This window comes from Anarhichas minor, unplaced genomic scaffold (assembly GCF_050575085.1).
Source record: "Anarhichas minor isolate MPS153535 unplaced genomic scaffold, ASM5057508v1 ptg000041l, whole genome shotgun sequence".
Taxonomy (NCBI): domain Eukaryota; kingdom Metazoa; phylum Chordata; class Actinopteri; order Perciformes; family Anarhichadidae; genus Anarhichas; species Anarhichas minor.
Window position 1 is genome coordinate 1,584,612 of NW_027466487.1, and position 19,478 is coordinate 1,604,089.

Below are 19,478 nucleotides of genomic sequence, written 5' to 3' on the forward strand. Positions count from 1 at the left end.
GAGAAGTTTTTACATGCCACATACACCACTAGGTGTGTATGAGGAGTATGTGATGTATGTACATACCGATGCGGGGAGGATAAGGCCTGTTCTGGAAGGCTCGCTCCTCTTCCTCCTCATCGTCCTTTTCCTCCTCGCTCTCAGCAGGCAGAAGCTCCTCAGTAGTGTGGGTCTCGGAGAAGGAGGTGGTCATGAGCTCACTGATGTCTCCTCTTTCTGCCTTGACCAGCTCCTCTACAGGTGATACAGACAGAAAAAAAGTAATCAAGACAGACATGTTACAACATGAATTACTGCAAAAAATACCACAGAGTTCACACACAGCGGTCTTCTGGATTTGAAAACAGATCAAAAGTGTAGTTTAGCTTACGGATATCATTGTGCAGCTCCTCAGCCAAGGTAGGATCCTTGTAGAGCAGTGCAAGACTCTGGTTCATCCTCTCCTCAATTACATGGAGATGTGTGTACACCTGAAAAATATCAAAATAAAAAAAAAACATCAGCTTTTTACATAAGCAAGGGCCAACAGAGTGCGAACGAGTCAGTGTTCTCAACTGGTCTTAGCTGTGAAAAGAAAAGCAGTGAACTGCTTCCTTGAATGAAAAAGCCCAGATAGACTTTCTATGGAGTCATGTGTCTAAAGCTGAGTTTGAAGTCAGCAAAGACTGGCTTTGATCTAAGTTTAATGAAAAGAACATTGGTGGCTGGTTTACCTCTGTGAGTTCAGGATTTATTAACTAATCTGTGACACATACTAACTCTTCAGCACACAATGTTCTGTTCGTTACATGGTCAGCAAAAAGGAGTCTTGCATCTCAAAAGCACAGGTGTCTGCGAAAAGCCTCTTGGAAGAGACACACACACACACACACACACACACACACACACACACACACACACACACACACACACACACACACACACACACACACACACACACACACACACACACACACACACACACACACACACACACACACACACACACACACACACACACACACACACACACACACACACACACACACCTGGAATTTCATCTGCTCAGCCTTCTGGGGGTCGACAGCCACAATGTGCTGGTAATGCCTGAGAGTGTGCCTGCGGTCCTTCTGCTCTGCAGCCATGTATCGCTTCAGAGCCTGCAGCACGCGCTCTGGCTGGAAGACAGAGTTGAAGGGAGGACGGAGTCAGCAAATGCCAGACAATGAGATAAGGGCACCACAGAGAGAGAATCTCAAGCAGATCTTAGACCGACCTGAGGGGGATCAGACTGCACGGCAGTGAGGTAGTTCTCCAGGGCCAGGCGGCGGTTGTTGTTAAGTATGGCCTCCACTCTGGCAAGATGTGTCTCGACCAGCCTCTGCCTCTCTCCAGCGACCTGTTCCTCCAGCGTTTGCAGCACAGACTGGAAGTGCTGGTAGCAGAAAGATGAGCGAGTAGATGCAAGCATGAGTAAAGCTAGAGCTACATGGCCACAGGATAAGTTAAACTATGGAATAAAGCAAGTGAACAAACCTCATTCAGTGCCTGTCGCTCTGACTTTGGCAGATTCTTTGACTGGTTGTCTGCCTCTGCCCATTCCTTCATGATCTGAGGAATTGAAGAGACACAATCTCGGTTTATTTCTAGAAAAGTATCACATACACTATAGTTATGACATAGGGTACAACCTGCATAAACAGCACACTGACAGAGGCCCGCAACATAATATGAATTTGTCTGTAGCTTTTGTTTCGCAATAGAATGTGTTGAAGTCACATTACATAAATTACTTGTTGACTGGTGCACATGTTAACGCTATGTCACCGATCTTCATTCACAGTTTGACAAGGTTTGGTTTTAAAAACTTGGATGTCTGACTTAAAAAGAATAGTTCGACACTTTGGGAAATACAGTCATTCACTGTCTTGCTGAGAATTAGATAAGAAGATTGATACCACTCTCTCTCATACAACTCATAAGATATAGCATGTTACATATCTATATCTATAACATCAGCGACAAGACAAGACAAGAACGTTTTCTCGCCTAAAAAGAATGAAAGCAGTTACAAGGAATTTGAGAGTAAAAAGAAAACCATGATGCAGACATCAATGTCTGACTTACTACGTTATCCTATTTTACATAGAAGGGTAGCCATGAAAGAACAGTTAGCACATCGTAACTGTGCATCTGTAAAGACAAGTGCTTATCTAAACTGTTGAGCTAGATGTGCTTAGCTGCACTGATGAAAGCCGGAATTTGTGGTAAAACCACAAATCAAATAGACAATCTTGAAGTTGTACAGCTGCTGTCTTAAAATTGTGAGCATTTGTGCGTGTGTAAGATACACACATGTAAACACAGATAGTACGATGAGCAGTGAGATACACTCTTAACTTCCATCATGTGCAGTGTGAAACTCTACCTCCACCACAACCACTGCAAAGAATATTTATAGTTTATTGATAATAACTTTTAACTAATGTCAATAAATGGTTACTATTTCTTGTAATTTGCTACATTTAAATCATATTCTATTAAAATGTTATGGAGGTTTAGTATCCATGGGAATATACGTACACTGTCCACTGTCCATACTATATATTTTAGGTCATAACGCCCAGCTCTTTTTAAAGGATGTGAAATGTCTGTTATCCTTATCTTTATCTGCTTCCCTAAATGCATTTAATACATGTCATTCTGAGAATTAGATTAGAAAATGAGAGCGATGGAACAGTGAGTCTCAGTCCGACCTGCCAGCCAACAAACTATTAGCCTGGTCTCAGCCCTGTGAAAGTCACCTCATTGATGCGCTTCATTCTGCGCTCCTCCAGGTCGGTTTTGGCACGCAGGAAGTTGGCGTGCTCAGTGTCATCCACTGGCTTCTCAAAATAAACATCAACGCCATCTGTGGGCCGCGGTGTAGTCACTAGATGGGAGGGACAGAAAACAGAGGTTATTACTGTCACGCAGACTGCAAGAGCCAGAAAGCAATTATCCTGTAATCAAAAGCCCTGGTCACAATGTGACAGTGTGTTCACTGAGATTATAGCAAGAGGGAGCGAAGGCAATTTTACGCTACAATTTGAGACGAGTAACAATAGGAAACTATATCTGCTTTTTCTGAATTTTGACTGAAGATAATAATATTTTTTATTACCCCAGCAGAGGACCAGGGAAATATACATCCCTTTGTGCAACACACACAATTACACGTTACAATGGTTTTTCTGGCTTTCAGCTAATCCTAAATATTGGAGAAAAGATTCTTGAAAAAGTGATGAAATCATTACAAATAATTCATCATATTTTTGTGATGAAGGAAATTGGCATTTGCTTTCAGAATTTGAAATTTGCTGGGAGGCCTGGAAACAAATTCCACTTGTTTTAATTGAAATAAATGTTATGTTCTAATACAAGTTATAGGTAAAGAAACACTGGATGAGTAAATATCAAAATGTTAATGCAGAAGTGTTAAACATATTAAGTTAGTATATGTACTTTCTGATTTTAACAGAAAGTAGCATGAGGGTTAATAAACCTCTGACAACCCCATAACATGCCCGACTCAAAACCGACTGGCTGTGGCTTTTCTTTCTCTCTTTTCATGTGCATAGTGGTCAACTTCTCCATTTACTGTGCACACTAGCATGAGCCCTGCTGATCTCTGGAGGTTGCTGTGGGTGTAGAAGTGTGTTTTATTTATCAGATCTACATGACACGCATGATGACATGTCGTGAGGTCAGTGGTCAGTATAGACTGATGAGAGGCTAAACTGAAAATGAATAAAGCAGTGAATACAGCTCCCATGTATTGTTAGATTGAGACACTTTGGCAGTATGGCCATACGTTTTGGACGAAACACATTTTTTTGTCTGGTTAACCATAGCTACTAAACTATCACTGCAGGCCAAGACTTTTTACAAACAATGAAAGGGCAAAGCAAACAAATTAGGGACACTCACAGCTGTCGCCCTTCATCAGAGGTGCAGAGGTGGTGGGTTTGTGGCTTTTCTCATAGTAGAAGGAGTCCAGATAGTCTGATGTCTGGTAGGGACCTGAATCAATGGGGTATTCATACTCCTCTGGATCTTTCACAGCTATTACCTCCTCTTCCTCCTCTTCTTCTGCCTCCTCTTCGTCAACTTCCTCCTCCTCCTCCTCCTCCTCCTCCTCCACCACTTCATCATCCTCCTCTTCCATATCGGCCTCGTCCACATCTGTGTCAGGAGACGGGCTCGGAGTGGGGGCTGTCACTTTGGTGCTGTGGAGAAGTGGATAGTCATTACTCTGATGACCATTACCACGCAATCTCTCATCCTTTCACAACTCTGAGTTGCCAAGCTGAATCATCTTACACAGAGTTGAGTTTTCCACTGGTGTGAGATGTCTGAGGACCAGCAGGGACGTCTCTTTCCTCCGTCTCTCCTTTACCGCTGGAAGTCCCTCGGCCTGGGCAGCACACATACTCGACCCCCCGGAAATGGTCTCCACATGGCAACAGCATCCCGTAGCTATGGAGCTCCAAATTGTCTGCAGTGCACTCCTTAAATACGCAAAGATTAAAAACACAATGTCTGAGGTTGGAATATAATGATGATAAAAGTTAACGATACAGAATTCTGAGTTTCATTTTTGAAAATATAACAAGTTGAGAGGAGGTGATATGAGGGAGTATTCCAGCTTGAACTTTGCCACCATTCTGCTCTTTAAAAAAAACACCTCAAGTAGGTGTACTGATAAAGTGTGACGTGATACACAACACACAACTGTGGCGACTTGTAGTCTGCTATTGCTGTTAGGGTTGGCTGCAGAGGAGGTTTGTTATCAGCACTGGAAAGTTCATTGTGTACTTGAAATTGCCCCAGTGGAAAATCTCCTTCATGCTTTAACAGGGCTTGAAAACGTATATTTTCCTAATTCATAGGTCTTCATTCCACAATTTTAAACATCTAAAAATGTCACATCTGCCAACTGTTTATCTACCCTCCTCACCTCCTTAGCGATGTTGTGCCAGTACACGTAACTCTCGCATGCATCCATCTCCTCCTGGTGGAGGAAACGGCATCGGTCGGGCACCAGCAGGGCCTCGCTCACATACTCGCCCTCTAAAGTAGGATTGAAGAAAGGTTTAGGTCAGTGTAAGACGATTTCAAGCAGTGGGAGTACTTTTAATGTACTGTATGTGGGGTGCTTAAATTAGGAACTGACAGAAAGCATTAATGTGTAATGTATCAGCATTTTGAGAAGACGGACTGGAGCTACAGTAGCAAGTCCATGAAGTAAATATAAAACATCGTATTATAAAGAACATCAATGTAGATGACTACTTTGTTTCATACAATAAACCATATAGAAATGAAAAATAGGTTTTATAGTCTATGCATTGTATTTAAAACGTGTTCTTCACATGGCACGAGTATGACATGCTGGTCTTTCGGGCTCACACATGAAGAGAAATGTTCACTGATACAACAGGCAGCACAGTAGAAATCAAACAAACTAGAGCCAGTTCTACCGTGCTGTTCATAAGAATCTAAGGTGACTCACTGTTCGTTACTCACTCATTCACTCACTCATCCATTGTTAGCCTATCTGCCCCTCTAGTGGCTGACAGCAGACATGGCCTCTCTGCAATAATGTTGAACTGCACATCCTGCTTTGTATCACTGCCTATCAAGTGTTGTAATAGTAAGACAATCATTAAGCTCTGGCACTGGGGGAGATGCAAACGGATTTTGATTTAAATCAATGTTAAGTCATATGTTGGCTTGTTGGCTTTCACATTAGTTGCATTGACATGATCAAATTCATGTATTTTTTCTGATTTGACAATGAATCATTGTTTGTGTCGCTCTTTATTGTATTCCACATACTGCATGCTGTTGTATTGTGGGTCCCATTGAGACATAATGCGTCAGATCTTGTAGTGTATTGAGACTGTGTTGTGTTTTTGAGGAATCCCCTACATCTGAAAAGGATGTGTTGTTAACCCCAAATATTTCAAAAGTAAATGTGTGGCCTGGCCTATCCTATCTTGTGCAATAAAACAAGGGAAGGAACAGCTCAAGATCTTGGGAAAATACGCTCATTGGCTTTCTTATCCAGAGTTAGATAAGAAGACCAATATCACTAAATAATAGAAATGTGACGTGTTACTATTTGTTACATTTTTTACAAATACCGTTGTTTAAAGATGGCCATTTGTCATATTTACATTTGGATTATGTTATCTTTGGACGGAGCCAGGCTAGCTTGTTCCAGTCTTTATGCTAAGCTAACCAGCTGTATTCATATTAAAAAGACAGATCTGACTCTCTGCAAGAAAGCAAATCTGCCTTTTCCCCAAAATGTTCAATATGGGTGTGTTGTTCTTACCTAGACAGCGGTAGGGCAGGACTATGAAGGGGTGTGTCTGGCAGTGGCCCCAACCTTTCTTACACCAGGCGGGGATGGTGACAGGTCTTTTTGACTCCTCTATATGGGAGATTGGAAGTGCTGGGTACATCTGGACGTACAGGTACATGCAGAGACAACATGAGACAGAAACAGATAGATGGATGGACAGAACAGACGGTTTGAAGACAAGAGGAGCAGTGGAGGGAAAATCGGTTAGAGAACAGGTTTGGGAATTGGTTGGGAGGGGTAGAATAAAAGTAGCAGGATCCGGGGAGAAGAAGAGGGAGAGCACAGTCAGTGGGAAGAAGACTAACAAGGGAGGGAGTCATGCAACATATTCTCAAACTACTTATACAAAGCTGTGTACGAACTTTGTCTGAAGCCACCATACACATATATTCACTGAACATTTCAGTAAATATCTTGTCTTTCATTATGTCCAATTTAGCATGTGACTACTTTCACTTAAAATTGGGCACAATATATCAAACTCATAATGAGCTTTAATAGTCTGAATGCACACACACACATGCTTTCATAACAAATGTCATGGAAAACAGGGAGGCTTTTGTGTAAAAGCCACCACAGATGCATAATGTGTCTGCTAATCGCATTACAGTCCATTCAGGTTCGTGGCTGCTGCTCTCTGTTGCAGCAACGCCTTTTTTAACCTCCAGATGGCGCTTGGTTGCCTTTACGGTGGCACTTCAAATACATATTTCTGAAGGAGGAGTTTGCGGAGAGTATGTTTACCATTGATTACCCCGACAGTAGATGTTAAAGAGTACACATATCAGGTAACAAGATGAGGAAAAGTAGATGGTGCTACAAATGAAATATTGTAATATTCCAACAGGCCACCATCACTTCACTATATATGGTTAAATATATAGATTTATAGGACAGGTGTTAGACAAACCGAATTAGAGAATAAGAATACATCGTTTTACTTGAAGTCTTCTACAGTGTTGATTTCATGCTGCATTCTTTCAAAACCAGCTCTTTGCCACTAAGGGAGATCTGTTGGACGTATTAATCCGGGCTGGTGTTCTTTATAGTTGTACAAGTTTATGTTGTTTCCCTTGCATGGTTCAGGACCCTACCTCCTGACAGTAGGAAAGGATTTCTCCGGGCTCTTTGAAGCAGCCTTGGTGTCCCTGAGGATCCGGCTCCCACTGGCCAGTCTGTAGGTTCATGTGCAGGAGCTGACGGCCGCAGTACATGGCAATCTGCGGCTCTGCCACCTGGATGCTTGGCCCGTTCACCTCGGTCATGGCCAGAGCCTAGAGAGCATAGGGGGGAGGGAGGGAGGGAGGGAGGGGGGGGGGGGGGGGGGGGGGGGGGGGGTGTTTGGGAGAGGCAGAGAGAGAGAAAAGAGAGATGAGAAGGAGTCGATACAAACACGGTGGCAGATTATATTGTGTTTGAAGCTGATCCATGGTGGGTAGACCACAGATAATTCCTAAATGCACTCCGTGTAAGTGTAAGCCAGGGTGCAAGACTGAGTGATTGAGTGAGTGTAAGATCGAAACAGAGAGGCGAGAATGTAGAGAAAGGAAGGAGTAGCTAATGCATGGGGAGAATTGAGTGCACCCTGCAAGCTTAAAGTCAATATTGGAAAACCTAAATATTCAGGTAAGATCCATAGAAGACTCACTGTTGAAAAACTGTGAAGTGAATGACAAGACGAGGCCATAAAAGACCCGAGTGATCGACTGGTGACCTATGCTCCCTGTTAGCTGACAGCTGTGACAGCTGAGTAAAGAAGGAATGGACGGTGGATGAAAAGGAAGGTGTATAGCAAAATTATACAAGACAATGTAAAAGATTGCCCCTCTCCTTCCCCTCCTCCAGCAGCATTCTAGGATGCTGTTATTGATCGAGGGATATGTTGACTCTGCCTGGGGGAGGGCCCAGGGGACCCACATAAAGGAAGAAACGCAGCAGCTAGGGCTGGGAGTCAGGTGTTAATACAAGCTCATTGACCGATAGGCCACTTCACTACATTAACACACAGCACAGAGACAGAGAGAGTCCAGGGAGGAATAAAGGAGGGGAAGGGTTAGGAGAAAGATATACTCTATAAACAGCACAAACAAGAACTTCATCTGCCTTAACAGACAAAACATGTTTTTCAGAAAATGTGACGGCAGCAAGGCCTCAAGAATCATGAGAAAATATCCATGAATCATGGTTCCCTGGATGTCTGAGTCATCTCTTGAGCATAAACCCTGGTTTACTGAGAAACTCATGCCCTGTCCACACTACTCCGTTTCTCCTTGGATGCAGATTTGTCAAATAGAAACGATCTCCGTCCACACGGGAGTTTCAGCATCATTCTCGAGTTGATCTGCGTCCACACGGCAGCCTTCGAAGGCGGACAGCACGTGACCATTAACGTACACTGGGCATGCGCGTGCGTGACGGTGTAAACAGGAAGTGGATTGCTTGCTTAGTTAAAAAAAAAAAAATACGACAGAGTAATAAAGTAGTCTTTAATAATGAAAGGTTGTATTTGATACTTAAGATCTTCCTCTAAAATCTCCCTCTATAAACTCAAACAGACACAGTTCGTGGAAAGTTTTAGAAGTTTTATTTTTCAGACGTAGTTACAGCGCTGCGGGTCTCTCGCTCTCTCCAAATTTACTTTAACTTCAACACTTACACATAAACGTTTACTAGATTATGGGTCCATCAATGTGGTCTCTCACTCGTTTCCTCCGTGTTGTTGATGTCTGTTCTCACTAGTAGCTCTGAACATCATGTCCGCCTAGCTAGCTTCTAAGCTAATTGTAACATTACCGCCAATGGAGAAATGCTAACCGTGATTAGCATTTAATACAACACAAATGTTATACTAAACACGCGAATAGAATATATCTACGTACATCTTTTCATGCTTCATAAATACATACTTACAGACTAAGGTCTCTCAAGGCTACCAAACGGAAGAAGTAAAACGTTAGTGCAGCGTGTCTTCTCATTAGAATCTAAAAACAACGAGCTGCTCCATAGGGCTGATGCCGGTCACGCCGCTCGCTAATCACTCCAATAACAGCTGCTTCCTCCACAGAAATGCAGACTTTTACAGCACAACAGCTGCTTGCTGCTGCTAGCTGTTGTGCTAGCAGCAACATCATGTAGCTGTTGTGCTAGCAGCAACGCTTGCAATTAGTTATCCATGTTGAAATGAATCGCTGGTAGCCCAGTTTGTTTTCTTCCGGGTACGGGTCACGTGATAGTGAGTGTGACGAATAAGGGACGGAGACGTCATGGTTGCCAAGAACCAATCCAGTAGCGAACACGGGTGTGGGCGTAATTTTTTCTTAGCACATCCGTATCCGACCGTCCACACGCAAACGCAACCCCGGAGTTCTCAAATACCTCCAACCTCGGCGGAGTTTTCAGATTCCTCCGTTTAGGGTGCTCCAAAACTCCGGCATAGTGTGGCCACTCAGTGTAAACGTAGCAAATACGGAGTAAAAACGGAGTAGTATGGACAGGGCCTCAGGCAGCTTCGTTGGGCCAAGGAGGAGGCCTACAGAGGTGGGGACAGGATCCTTTACAACCAGGCCAGAAACACATTGATGAGGCCAACGACCCCTCATCAGTTTGGAGAGGCCTGGAAGTACTCACGAACTACAAGAGACCATCCCCCCCCACTGAGGCCAATCACCAACTGGCTGATGACCTGAATTGTTTCTATTGCAGGTTTGATAAGCCCACTTTTCACCCCCCCCCCCCACCATCAAACAACCACCTACACAACCTGCCTCCTTCTCACCTCTTCCAACCGACCCCCCACCGGCACTGAGGATCTGCGAGGAGGATGTGAGTCGGCTCTTCCACAGACAGAAGATCAGGAAGGCACCAGGCCCAGACGGTGTGTCACCCTCGTGCCTGAAAGTCTGTGCTGACCAGCTGGCCCCCCATCTTCACACAGATCTTCAACCGATCACTGGAGCTGTGTGAAGTACCCTCCTGCTTCAAACGCTCCACGATCATCCCGGTCCCCAAGAAACCCTCCATCACAGGATTGAATGACTACAGGCCCGTCGCCCTGACGTCTGTAGTCATGAAATCCTTTGAGAAACTGGTGTTGACCCATCTGAAGGACATCACAGGGCCCCTGCTGGACCCCCTGTAGTTTGCCTACCGTGCAAACAAGTCGGTGGATGATGCAGTCAGTATGGGACTGCACTACATGCTGCAACACCTCGACTCCCCAGGGACATATGCAAGGGTTCTGTTTGTGGACTTCAGCTCAGCGATTAACACAATCATCCCAGCAATACTCCAACCCAAACTCTCCCAGCTCACTGTGCCAGCCTCCACCTGTCAGTGGATCACAATCTTCCTGACTGACAGGACGCAGCAGGTGAGGCTGGGAAAAATCACATCTAGCACCCGGACTATCAGCACTGGCGCCCCCCAGGGATGTGTGCTCTCCCCACTGCTCTTCTCCCTCTACACCAACTCACCTCAGAGGACCCAACGGTTAAACTCCTGAAGTTCGCAGACGACACAACGGTCATCGGCCTCATCAGGAACAGTGATGAGTCTGCGTACAGACGGGAGGTTGAACAGCTGGTCCTCTGGTGTGGTCAGAACAACCTGGAGCTGAACAAGCTCAAAACTGTGGAGATGACAGTGGACTTCAGGAGGAGCCCCCAACACTGCCCCCCCTCACCATACACAACAACACTGTGTCTGCTGTGGAGACCTTCAAGTTTCTGGGATCCACAATCTCCCAGGACCTGAAGTGGGCTCCCAACATCAACACCATCTGGAAAAAGGCACAGCAGAGGTTGTACTTCCTGCGCCAGCTCAAGAAGTTCAACCTGCCTCAGGAGCTGCTGATCCTGTTCTACTCAGCCATCATCCAGTCTGTTCTCTGTTCTTCCATCACTGTGTGGTTCGGATCAGCCACCAAACAGGACAGAAACAGACTGCAACGGATTGTCAGGTCTGCAGAGAGGATCATTGGTTCCAGCCTGCCCTCCATCCTCGACTTGTTCACCTCCAGAGTCAGGAAACGGGCTGGAAAGATCACTGCAGACCCTTCACACCCTGGACACAAGCTGTTACAACTCCTCCCCTCTGGTAGGCGCTACAGAGCTCTGTACGCCAAAACCACCAGACACAGGAACAGCTTCTTTCCACTGGCCATCACTCTCATGAACAATAAATAAGTTATACTACACTATTACCACCACTTACAATTCATGCCATTGTCTATAGGTTTATGTTCACATGTATATACTGTCTATATATATATATACACTTTTTCTCTTGGATATATATTTATACTTATATTGTATATAGCTAAATGTTTATACCTACATCCGTTCTACTTTTTTTGCTGCCCTTTTTTATTCTTTATACATATATTTTCTTGTTTATTGTAAATTTGTGTTTGTACATTGAGAGCGGAGTGGAAACCGGAGACAAATTCCATGTATGCATAAGCATACATGGCCAATAAAGCTGATTCTGATTCTGATTCTGATTCTAAATGCGTTGTTTACCAAACACATGCACAGAGTCTTCTGCAGGTCACTTAGCTCAAGTAAAAGATGTGGTTCCTCAGTGCATCTTTTGACTGTAACTACATGTGATAATGTTTACTGTCCAACCCCTAAAACTCCTCAAAAGGCATCCTGTGCCCGAGAGCCTATGTATAGCTCATATCCTTTCATCTGCGCTGACAGACAGAGAGATAGACCTACTGACGACAGACAAGATGAGCAACCCTGAGCCAATTAGAAGGAAGTTGCCCAAAGGGAAGAAACAGAGGAGATAAAATATGGGAGAGTGATGCCTGATCAAAGGGAAGCCCTGCTTTGGCCGACCAAAGCTCAAGTGTTTGAAGTCCTAATTAAAATTCACACAGAATAAAATAAATATATAAAACCCTTTGAGTAAATGTACAATCAATATAAAAGGCCCTCAGCAGTATATGCATTATAATTATGCTAAGAGGAGTTTGTGTTTCTGCATGTCCTAGCAGATTTCTTACAAATTACGGATCTACTTTTCATTACTGCTGACCATTTCCCAGGAGCGTAGAGTTTTTCAGATTTATGAATGCATTTTTATACCTTATAGGCCACATATCCCCCCCCCCCCCCCAATTCATTTGAATATTGTTTGAATATAAATTAATAGATGCTTCCAAATTTGGTTGAGACATGAGTCAACGTGCTACAGCATAGATTAACTCTGTGACTATTTTTTTTAAAAGCTATAAAATTGACCATCTCCTTTTCTTTTTGGGAATATTTTCCTATTGTTTGCCTTATGGGTTTTTTGACAACATTGTTGCAAGTGCTGACAACTTCACTGTGATGGAGTACCCATCTCAGGCAAGTTTCAAGTCCCTGCAAGTTAATGATCCCCCAGAGTTAAATGAATGACAACAATGGCTGCTTTAAGACATGGAAAATATTTTTATCTAAAATAACTATAGTGTGCTTTGGCGACATTGCTGATCTATTATTTGTAGTAAGTTCAATTCATGTTTAAATATAAGTCTTATTTCAAGTTTCACACTATCAAATGTTCTATTCTAGAAAACTGAATGACAAGTGTGAGCTATTGCTGAATTGAAGCTTTTTATTGGTTAAGAGTATCGTTGGAGGGGCACAAGACAACACTGCTGAAGCTGCTGAAACAGTCCGTCTACTGTAGCTGCTGAGCTAATGTCTAAATAAATAAATCTCTCTTTGACTCGGGGAAGGTCAGTGCCACAAAGAAAAAAAATACTTCCGGATATTTGAGAAGATAACCTGGCAGCTCCCCCTGGTCCAGGTCCCTCATTCTGCCTGCTCTCCACTACTGCACTTGCAGAAAATCAATGCTGAGCAACTGCAACTGTATCGCCACGTTCCCCCAAATCAATAGCAGTCCATCAGGAGCCTGAGGCTCTGACCTCCAGCACGGCAGGGCCGCACACCCAGCCTCCAGCCCGATGGGACCAGATTAGCTCTCCCTCTTGTGATAACCCCTGATAAGAAATACTGTTTTAAGATGTACATGTCACTCCTTCTCCACATGCTGGTCTTCACTACACACAGCGTCAGGATCACATAAACACCACTCAGGGGCTGACGTCACATATACCCACTCTGTTCTGCTGCGTGAATGCCACACGGCACCTTTGTAGGCGTTTCATGGTATTCTCACAGCAATAACAGGAGCATGTGTCAGTCCTTTTTATTCTGACCCCCAAGATGGTTTGAATACTTTTAAGGAAGCATCAGTTACAGGACAGAATCTTTTTTGCTTTATTTATCTTTAGTGCCTAAGAAAAAGAAACACTGACTTGGGAAATAAGTAAAGTAAACACAAAGAAGTCTGGGAAACATTTGGCAAGACTGTTTTTGCAAGTTCAACTGCATTATGTCTTTCATTCTTAAGCACCCCTAGATCACATAGCATTGGTATTTCTGTAAAATCAACTCAATAGCCAACCTGAAGCAAAGTCAGGGCAGTACTGCACAAATATGTATGTACTCTCTGAGTGCTGTTTGTGCAACAGGACAGTGAAGAGGATCTAACAAGTTTCTACAATTGTTTAAATGGCAAATTGTTCAGTCAACCAAAAGCAAAGTCTACCTGATAACAACGGGCAATTGGAAAAGAATATCCAGAGAGGTTGTGGAAGACAGAGGAGTTAATGCGTAGCTTTTATGGTGTTGTTTACAATAAAAATATATCAACATATCTGCACACTTATTTCTGTTGCACACACCTACTTTATTTCCTAAACTCTGGTTCATACTGACCAAACACATAGAAAACAAATAGTCTCTCATGCAACTTACTGATTATTGCACCTAAGGTGAAAGGGTCACAATAAATAACACATTTAGCCATGCAAGCAGAATGGCTCTATCGGTGGCAACGTCGGTTAGTCGGTCCACTGCTTTGGTCCAGTCTGAAATATCTTAACCATTGGATAGATTACCATGAGATATGGTACAGACATTCATGATCCGCAGAGGATGAAGTCTAGTTACTCTGTGATTAGCTGACTTTTCCTCGAATGCCATCATGAGGTTAACATTTTGGAATGATTGCCATAAAATTTGGTACATTCATAGTTCCCAGAAAATGTATTGTCCTTATTGACTTTTCCAAATATCTGGAATATGAATGACATTTCCATCAGCCTCAGCTGCACTTTGTGTTTAAGTCTAATTTAACTGTTGCATACTAACATGCTACTTTAGCATGTTAGCATAACATGGTATATTATACCTCTTAACATGCTAGCATTAGGACAGAGCCGCTAGCACGGTTGTAGGATGTGTAGATGATTCACAGCATATCTTCAATATTACTAAACATTATTTGAAAATATGCTATTTAAATATTGTTTGTAATTTAGCCAAAGCAGGAAGGTAATGTTTACAAAAACAAAGAGTAAAAAATGCTTTCCTCACAATGCTGTGGGCTCTTTAGTAGACACATTGGTGTGTTCACAAAATACAGATTAAATAGACGCAGACAATAGTCCTCTGTGGTGAAGGATTAGGCTTTCACTCACAGCTAAAAATAGCTTTTGTAATAGTAACTGAATCACATTCTTGTTCCTTGATTAAGCTGTTTTGTCAATGTTACAATTCATAGCTGTAATTCCCTTTGGACGGACAAACATGCAAACAAAGATTGGTATGCAGTTTCCATTTTGATGCCAATTCGAGCACAGAGTGTTAAGACTGTTGTGGTGTGAGCACGGCAGTCTCTCTGAACATTCCCAGTCTCCATCAGGAGCTGAGGCACACTGATCCAGTTGGCTTCACACTAATGCTTCGCAATCTGTCAACAATTATGCTTCTCCTCCAGTAAAGGACAGGTTCATAGTCATAGGTTGGTAAGGCAGCACTGTGCCACATATCATGTCCTAGTGCTGATGAAGCTGAACAGACAGACAGCACCAGAAGCCTGAAAGCTCCCCACTGCAGAGAATGCTCCTGGTGATATAAAGCACCGATTGGCAATCTGTCTTTTCACCAGGTTCTTTGCCTTTCGTTACCTCCCTTGAAATTATATATTTTTTCCATATCGGTTGAATGCTTCACTTTGTAATCACTCGTGTACCTTCACAATTGCCGTAGCAGAAAGCATCACAAGGAAACTAATTGATCCCTCAGAGACGCACCGTGCCCTGTACCAGACGTTGTGGAAATACATAATAATGGTTAATTATATTTTCATAGATATCCCTTTAGTACATTATGCTGCAGTGTGCAGCACCAGAAATAAGAGCCTAGATTTGATCTTGCAACATAAATGCTTCTGTCAGTCAGGCCTGGGTTTGGGCCAGGGCAGTACATTTACATGTTCTTCCAGCCTCTTCCACCCTGTTCTAATTAAATTTTCAGCACCTGTTCCACCCTTATGTTGCAGGATGACTTCATCCTCTGTAATGATGCAATCTCCCGGCCCTGGCAGGCAAGCCAGAGCAGTAGAGGCGGAGCGGAGGAGCCCACCCATCATTTGCCATCAAGTTGCTGCCAGACTTTACATTGGAGAGCCATACCATAAATGCATCAGATGCTCCTAGTAGATATCGTTTAGTGCTTGCAGCATGGAGCAGCACATCCACGGTCAGATAGGGGCCTTTGATATCACTTAAAGCATTTTTGTCTCCCTTGCATACAATTGAGTTTCATTGTGTTTTTGATCCTGGTTTATACTTTCATGTTTCATTGGGTTTTATTTATCTGTAATTCATTTGTTCTAAACTTCCTTTGTTATCTTTTTTGCTCTAAATTATGCATTCCCTGTGTGCATGTATTTCTGTTACAAGGTACATGTGTGCATCTGTGCATATGTTGTGTGAAACACTATGGTACATACTTCAACTTGAAAATATACAGACTCTCCAGTCAGAGATATATTGTAGGGAGCTAGCTTGACACCTGATAATTAACTAGAGACATTAGACCCCTGCGGAGCTAATCCCTTCTTAGCAACAAGGATCTGGGATATCCCATCTAACCGAAAAACGGCATGTAGGGACAATGTAATCAAACAACAATCATCACTAAAACAACTTGTAAAATTCCAGGATCTGAAGGTCCAGGCAGCAACACTTTGACATTGTGCTGCTGCTCTCAATACTATTAATGCTGCTATATACTTCAAGTCATTATATTTCCAAAGAAATACCATTATGTTATACTAGTGATGCATCCAATTAAAAAAAACAAATGAGTTACTATTAAATCATTTTACAAGGCAAACTATGAGCTTTGTCATGCCTGGTGTGAATAGGCTGGCTAGCTAGGATTGCTCGTGATTAATATAACGTTGTGGACGGACCACTTTCCATCACTCGTGTAGAGAACACACCCACGTACAAATAAGCCTCACTGATGCATAAGTCATGCATGTACGAGGCACGCAAACCTTCCTGAGCACGTCTTTGTGCTTCTCTGCAGCACAGATGGCTGAATAGTGGGTGTCTTCCTGCTCTCCGGGCCCCTCCTTTACTCTTTCTCTATATCGCCCTCTCTCTGCCTCCTCTCAAGGCTGAGCTCAATCCGCCCCAGCCGCCCTATCCTTGTTACCTCTCTTGTCCCCCCTCCCTCCCAAACAGCTTTCACACAATGCCTGACACTCTGCTGTTTGGCCTCCCTCCCTAGGCTAGTGCTAAATGGCCAGAGAGATTTGGGAGCATTCATCATTGTAATCATGTTGGTTAATTATTCATAGGCTCCATCAGGCCTCTTCCTGGTGTGGCATGTAGTTATTAGAGAGTAGCAACATTAGTCTGCCAGACTCTCATGATGCAGCAGAGGGGACAAAGGAGGATAGAACAGGTTAGCTCAGCGCTTTGACACTCATTATTATACATCTCTGGCTAATGGCTAATTGAAGACATTCATTTTCGATTCAAAGCGACGGATGTTTTCCGGCAGGGTGGAAAATATTGTTCGACAGCTTCCTACTGTAAACCACATATAGCAGTAAAGTTACTGATTGAACATTAAACCTCATTCTAATACTTAATAGACAACCATTACGAGAGAGGCTTTTCGTTTGCAAAGATGTGCAAACATCAGGGCCTTCTCTAAGTCAAGCTTCATCAGTCCAGATTACAGCGGTCCAGCCTCCAGCTGGGCACACTGGGAGCAGATGGCCCCATAATCACCAGGGTTCATCTAGGTCTGAAACAGCAGCCAAAACCAGCTCACAATATTTGATTTAATTTCGAGTATAGCTTAAAATACAGGACATGTCAGATGGCATCACTGCAAGAGACTCCATAGATCTGGAGGCTGGCAATGCCAGCCATTTCATGATCTTGGTTATTTAGGAGTATGTTTACTCCTTGCTGTGCCCACTGGGGTCTGTATACACATACTGTATATCCTATCTCAGGGTGTTAGCCTCTATCTTTCCAGCTATAGCACTCTACAGGCTGCTGCAGCTGGGGAATAAGAAAGAGACTGATTTCCCTCTTCTGTAAAGGTCGCTAACAGCCCCCGGAAATCACATGAACTGAGTTGGATACAGATTTCCCTGATGTGTGATAGCACCATGGGACTCAACAGAGGCTCCATACCCACATGAACAGAGACTTCACCTTTCCCAGCTGGGACTCACATGACTCATAATAAATATCATGTTCACACACATCCTGCTTCTCTCTTTTCTCTCTTTAGAATACACTTCATAACACACAGCCCTGAGTTTAACTCCCATTGTGCATGCAATATTGTTACGGATATGTTTCCTGTGAGTTTTTTTTTCAGACTTCCTGCCTTTCAGCAGCATCTGTGAGAAAGCTTGTCAGAAATATCCAATGCAATCAGAAGATAAAAACAGGAAATTCCAACAGATGCGAGAGGGAAACGAGTGATTGTGACACTTGTGTTGCATAGAGAACTTGTACGCATGTCTTCCTCTCTGTTCCACCCACATCTCAACAACAACTGCTTCTTCTGAGTCATGCACCATAATGACACCACACTGTGCATGTCTTCTCTCCAGAAAGGACAAAAACACAGAGCGTGGTTTGTCATTTTCCGGATCCTATCTATGCTACCGCCTCCTGCAGATATGTGGGAGACAAACAACTGCGTAGTAATAATGTTTCATAAATCCAGCCAATAAAACACAGAGTTCTGAGTCAAGAGAGCCAAACTAGTAGCACTCCTGATCAATTTCTGCCGTTACATAACACTGGTGAACCCCCTTCACAGTTAAGCAACACAAGATGGGAATGCCAACATGTTAATGCCAAACACAGTGAGCCTGCAGGTATGATTTCAAGCTGAAGAGCTACCTTAGGGGATGGAAGGAATCAAAGGCTTAGGGGGGATCTCAAAGCGTAAATGAGGGCATGTTTCGGTTAAAACTGAATGTTTAGACTGTAATAATTGATCCACTTAAAGACAGAATGTCTTTCTACAATCTCCCCGACACACAGCAGGCAGCCAGCATCAAGAAGATCTGGTGCTTCTTCTTATCTCACAGTCTGGGCCTATGCTGCCTCTCGAGCCCCTCGCTCTGCCTTTTCTTTGCAGCCGATCCGTACCGAGGTCTTTCTTCCTGGGTATTCTCCTCTGGATCCGCATGTCATCTCTCTGCCAGTTCGACTTTTACTTTCCTGTCACTTCATGCACTTTTTGAATATTGCACATAGTTGGTAAGTGTACCCTCTACAGATCTGTCTATGCTGCATCTTGTGCTTGTTAAAACATGTAATGGAATCTGCCAATAGAGGAGCGCATCATCTTGGAGTGCATCTTACAGGAAGGCAAATCTAACACACATGAAATTGCTTTGTAACTTAAATCTCTTGAGTAAAAATTGGAATTATCTGTCAAGCTCATATTCGTTTCAGGAAAGTATGAGTCCTTTGGGACATGAATACATTTCATCCATATGACTTATGACCTCTGATGCTCTTGAGTACTCGACATATGGTTTTTTAGATTGAAGCATGCAAAATAAATAAAAATGTGCTGAATTGAATGCACATAAAAACAAACTTTCTGCATACGATGGAGTAATATACTGTATTGGGAGAGAGGTGGCGACAGAGATGGGGGCGAATGGAGAAGGGGTCAACACATTC

General features: G+C 43.3%; 1 protein-coding gene across 1 annotated transcript in view; it reads right to left on the reverse strand.

Moving 5' to 3' along the window:
- Positions 1-19,478, reverse strand: part of aplp1 (amyloid beta (A4) precursor-like protein 1) — a 31,123-nt gene that overhangs the window by 1,780 nt on the left and 9,865 nt on the right. The window contains exons 2-12 of the mRNA XM_076109608.1: positions 7,486-7,665; positions 6,362-6,491; positions 4,979-5,091; positions 4,342-4,529; positions 3,949-4,247; positions 2,784-2,911; positions 1,516-1,590; positions 1,256-1,414; positions 1,029-1,157; positions 371-470; positions 67-234 (exon numbers count right to left, since the gene is read on the reverse strand). Of these exons, the coding sequence (XP_075965723.1) occupies positions 67-234; positions 371-470; positions 1,029-1,157; positions 1,256-1,414; positions 1,516-1,590; positions 2,784-2,911; positions 3,949-4,247; positions 4,342-4,529; positions 4,979-5,091; positions 6,362-6,491; positions 7,486-7,665 (1,669 nt within the window). The remainder of the gene's footprint in view (positions 1-66; positions 235-370; positions 471-1,028; positions 1,158-1,255; positions 1,415-1,515; positions 1,591-2,783; positions 2,912-3,948; positions 4,248-4,341; positions 4,530-4,978; positions 5,092-6,361; positions 6,492-7,485; positions 7,666-19,478) is intronic.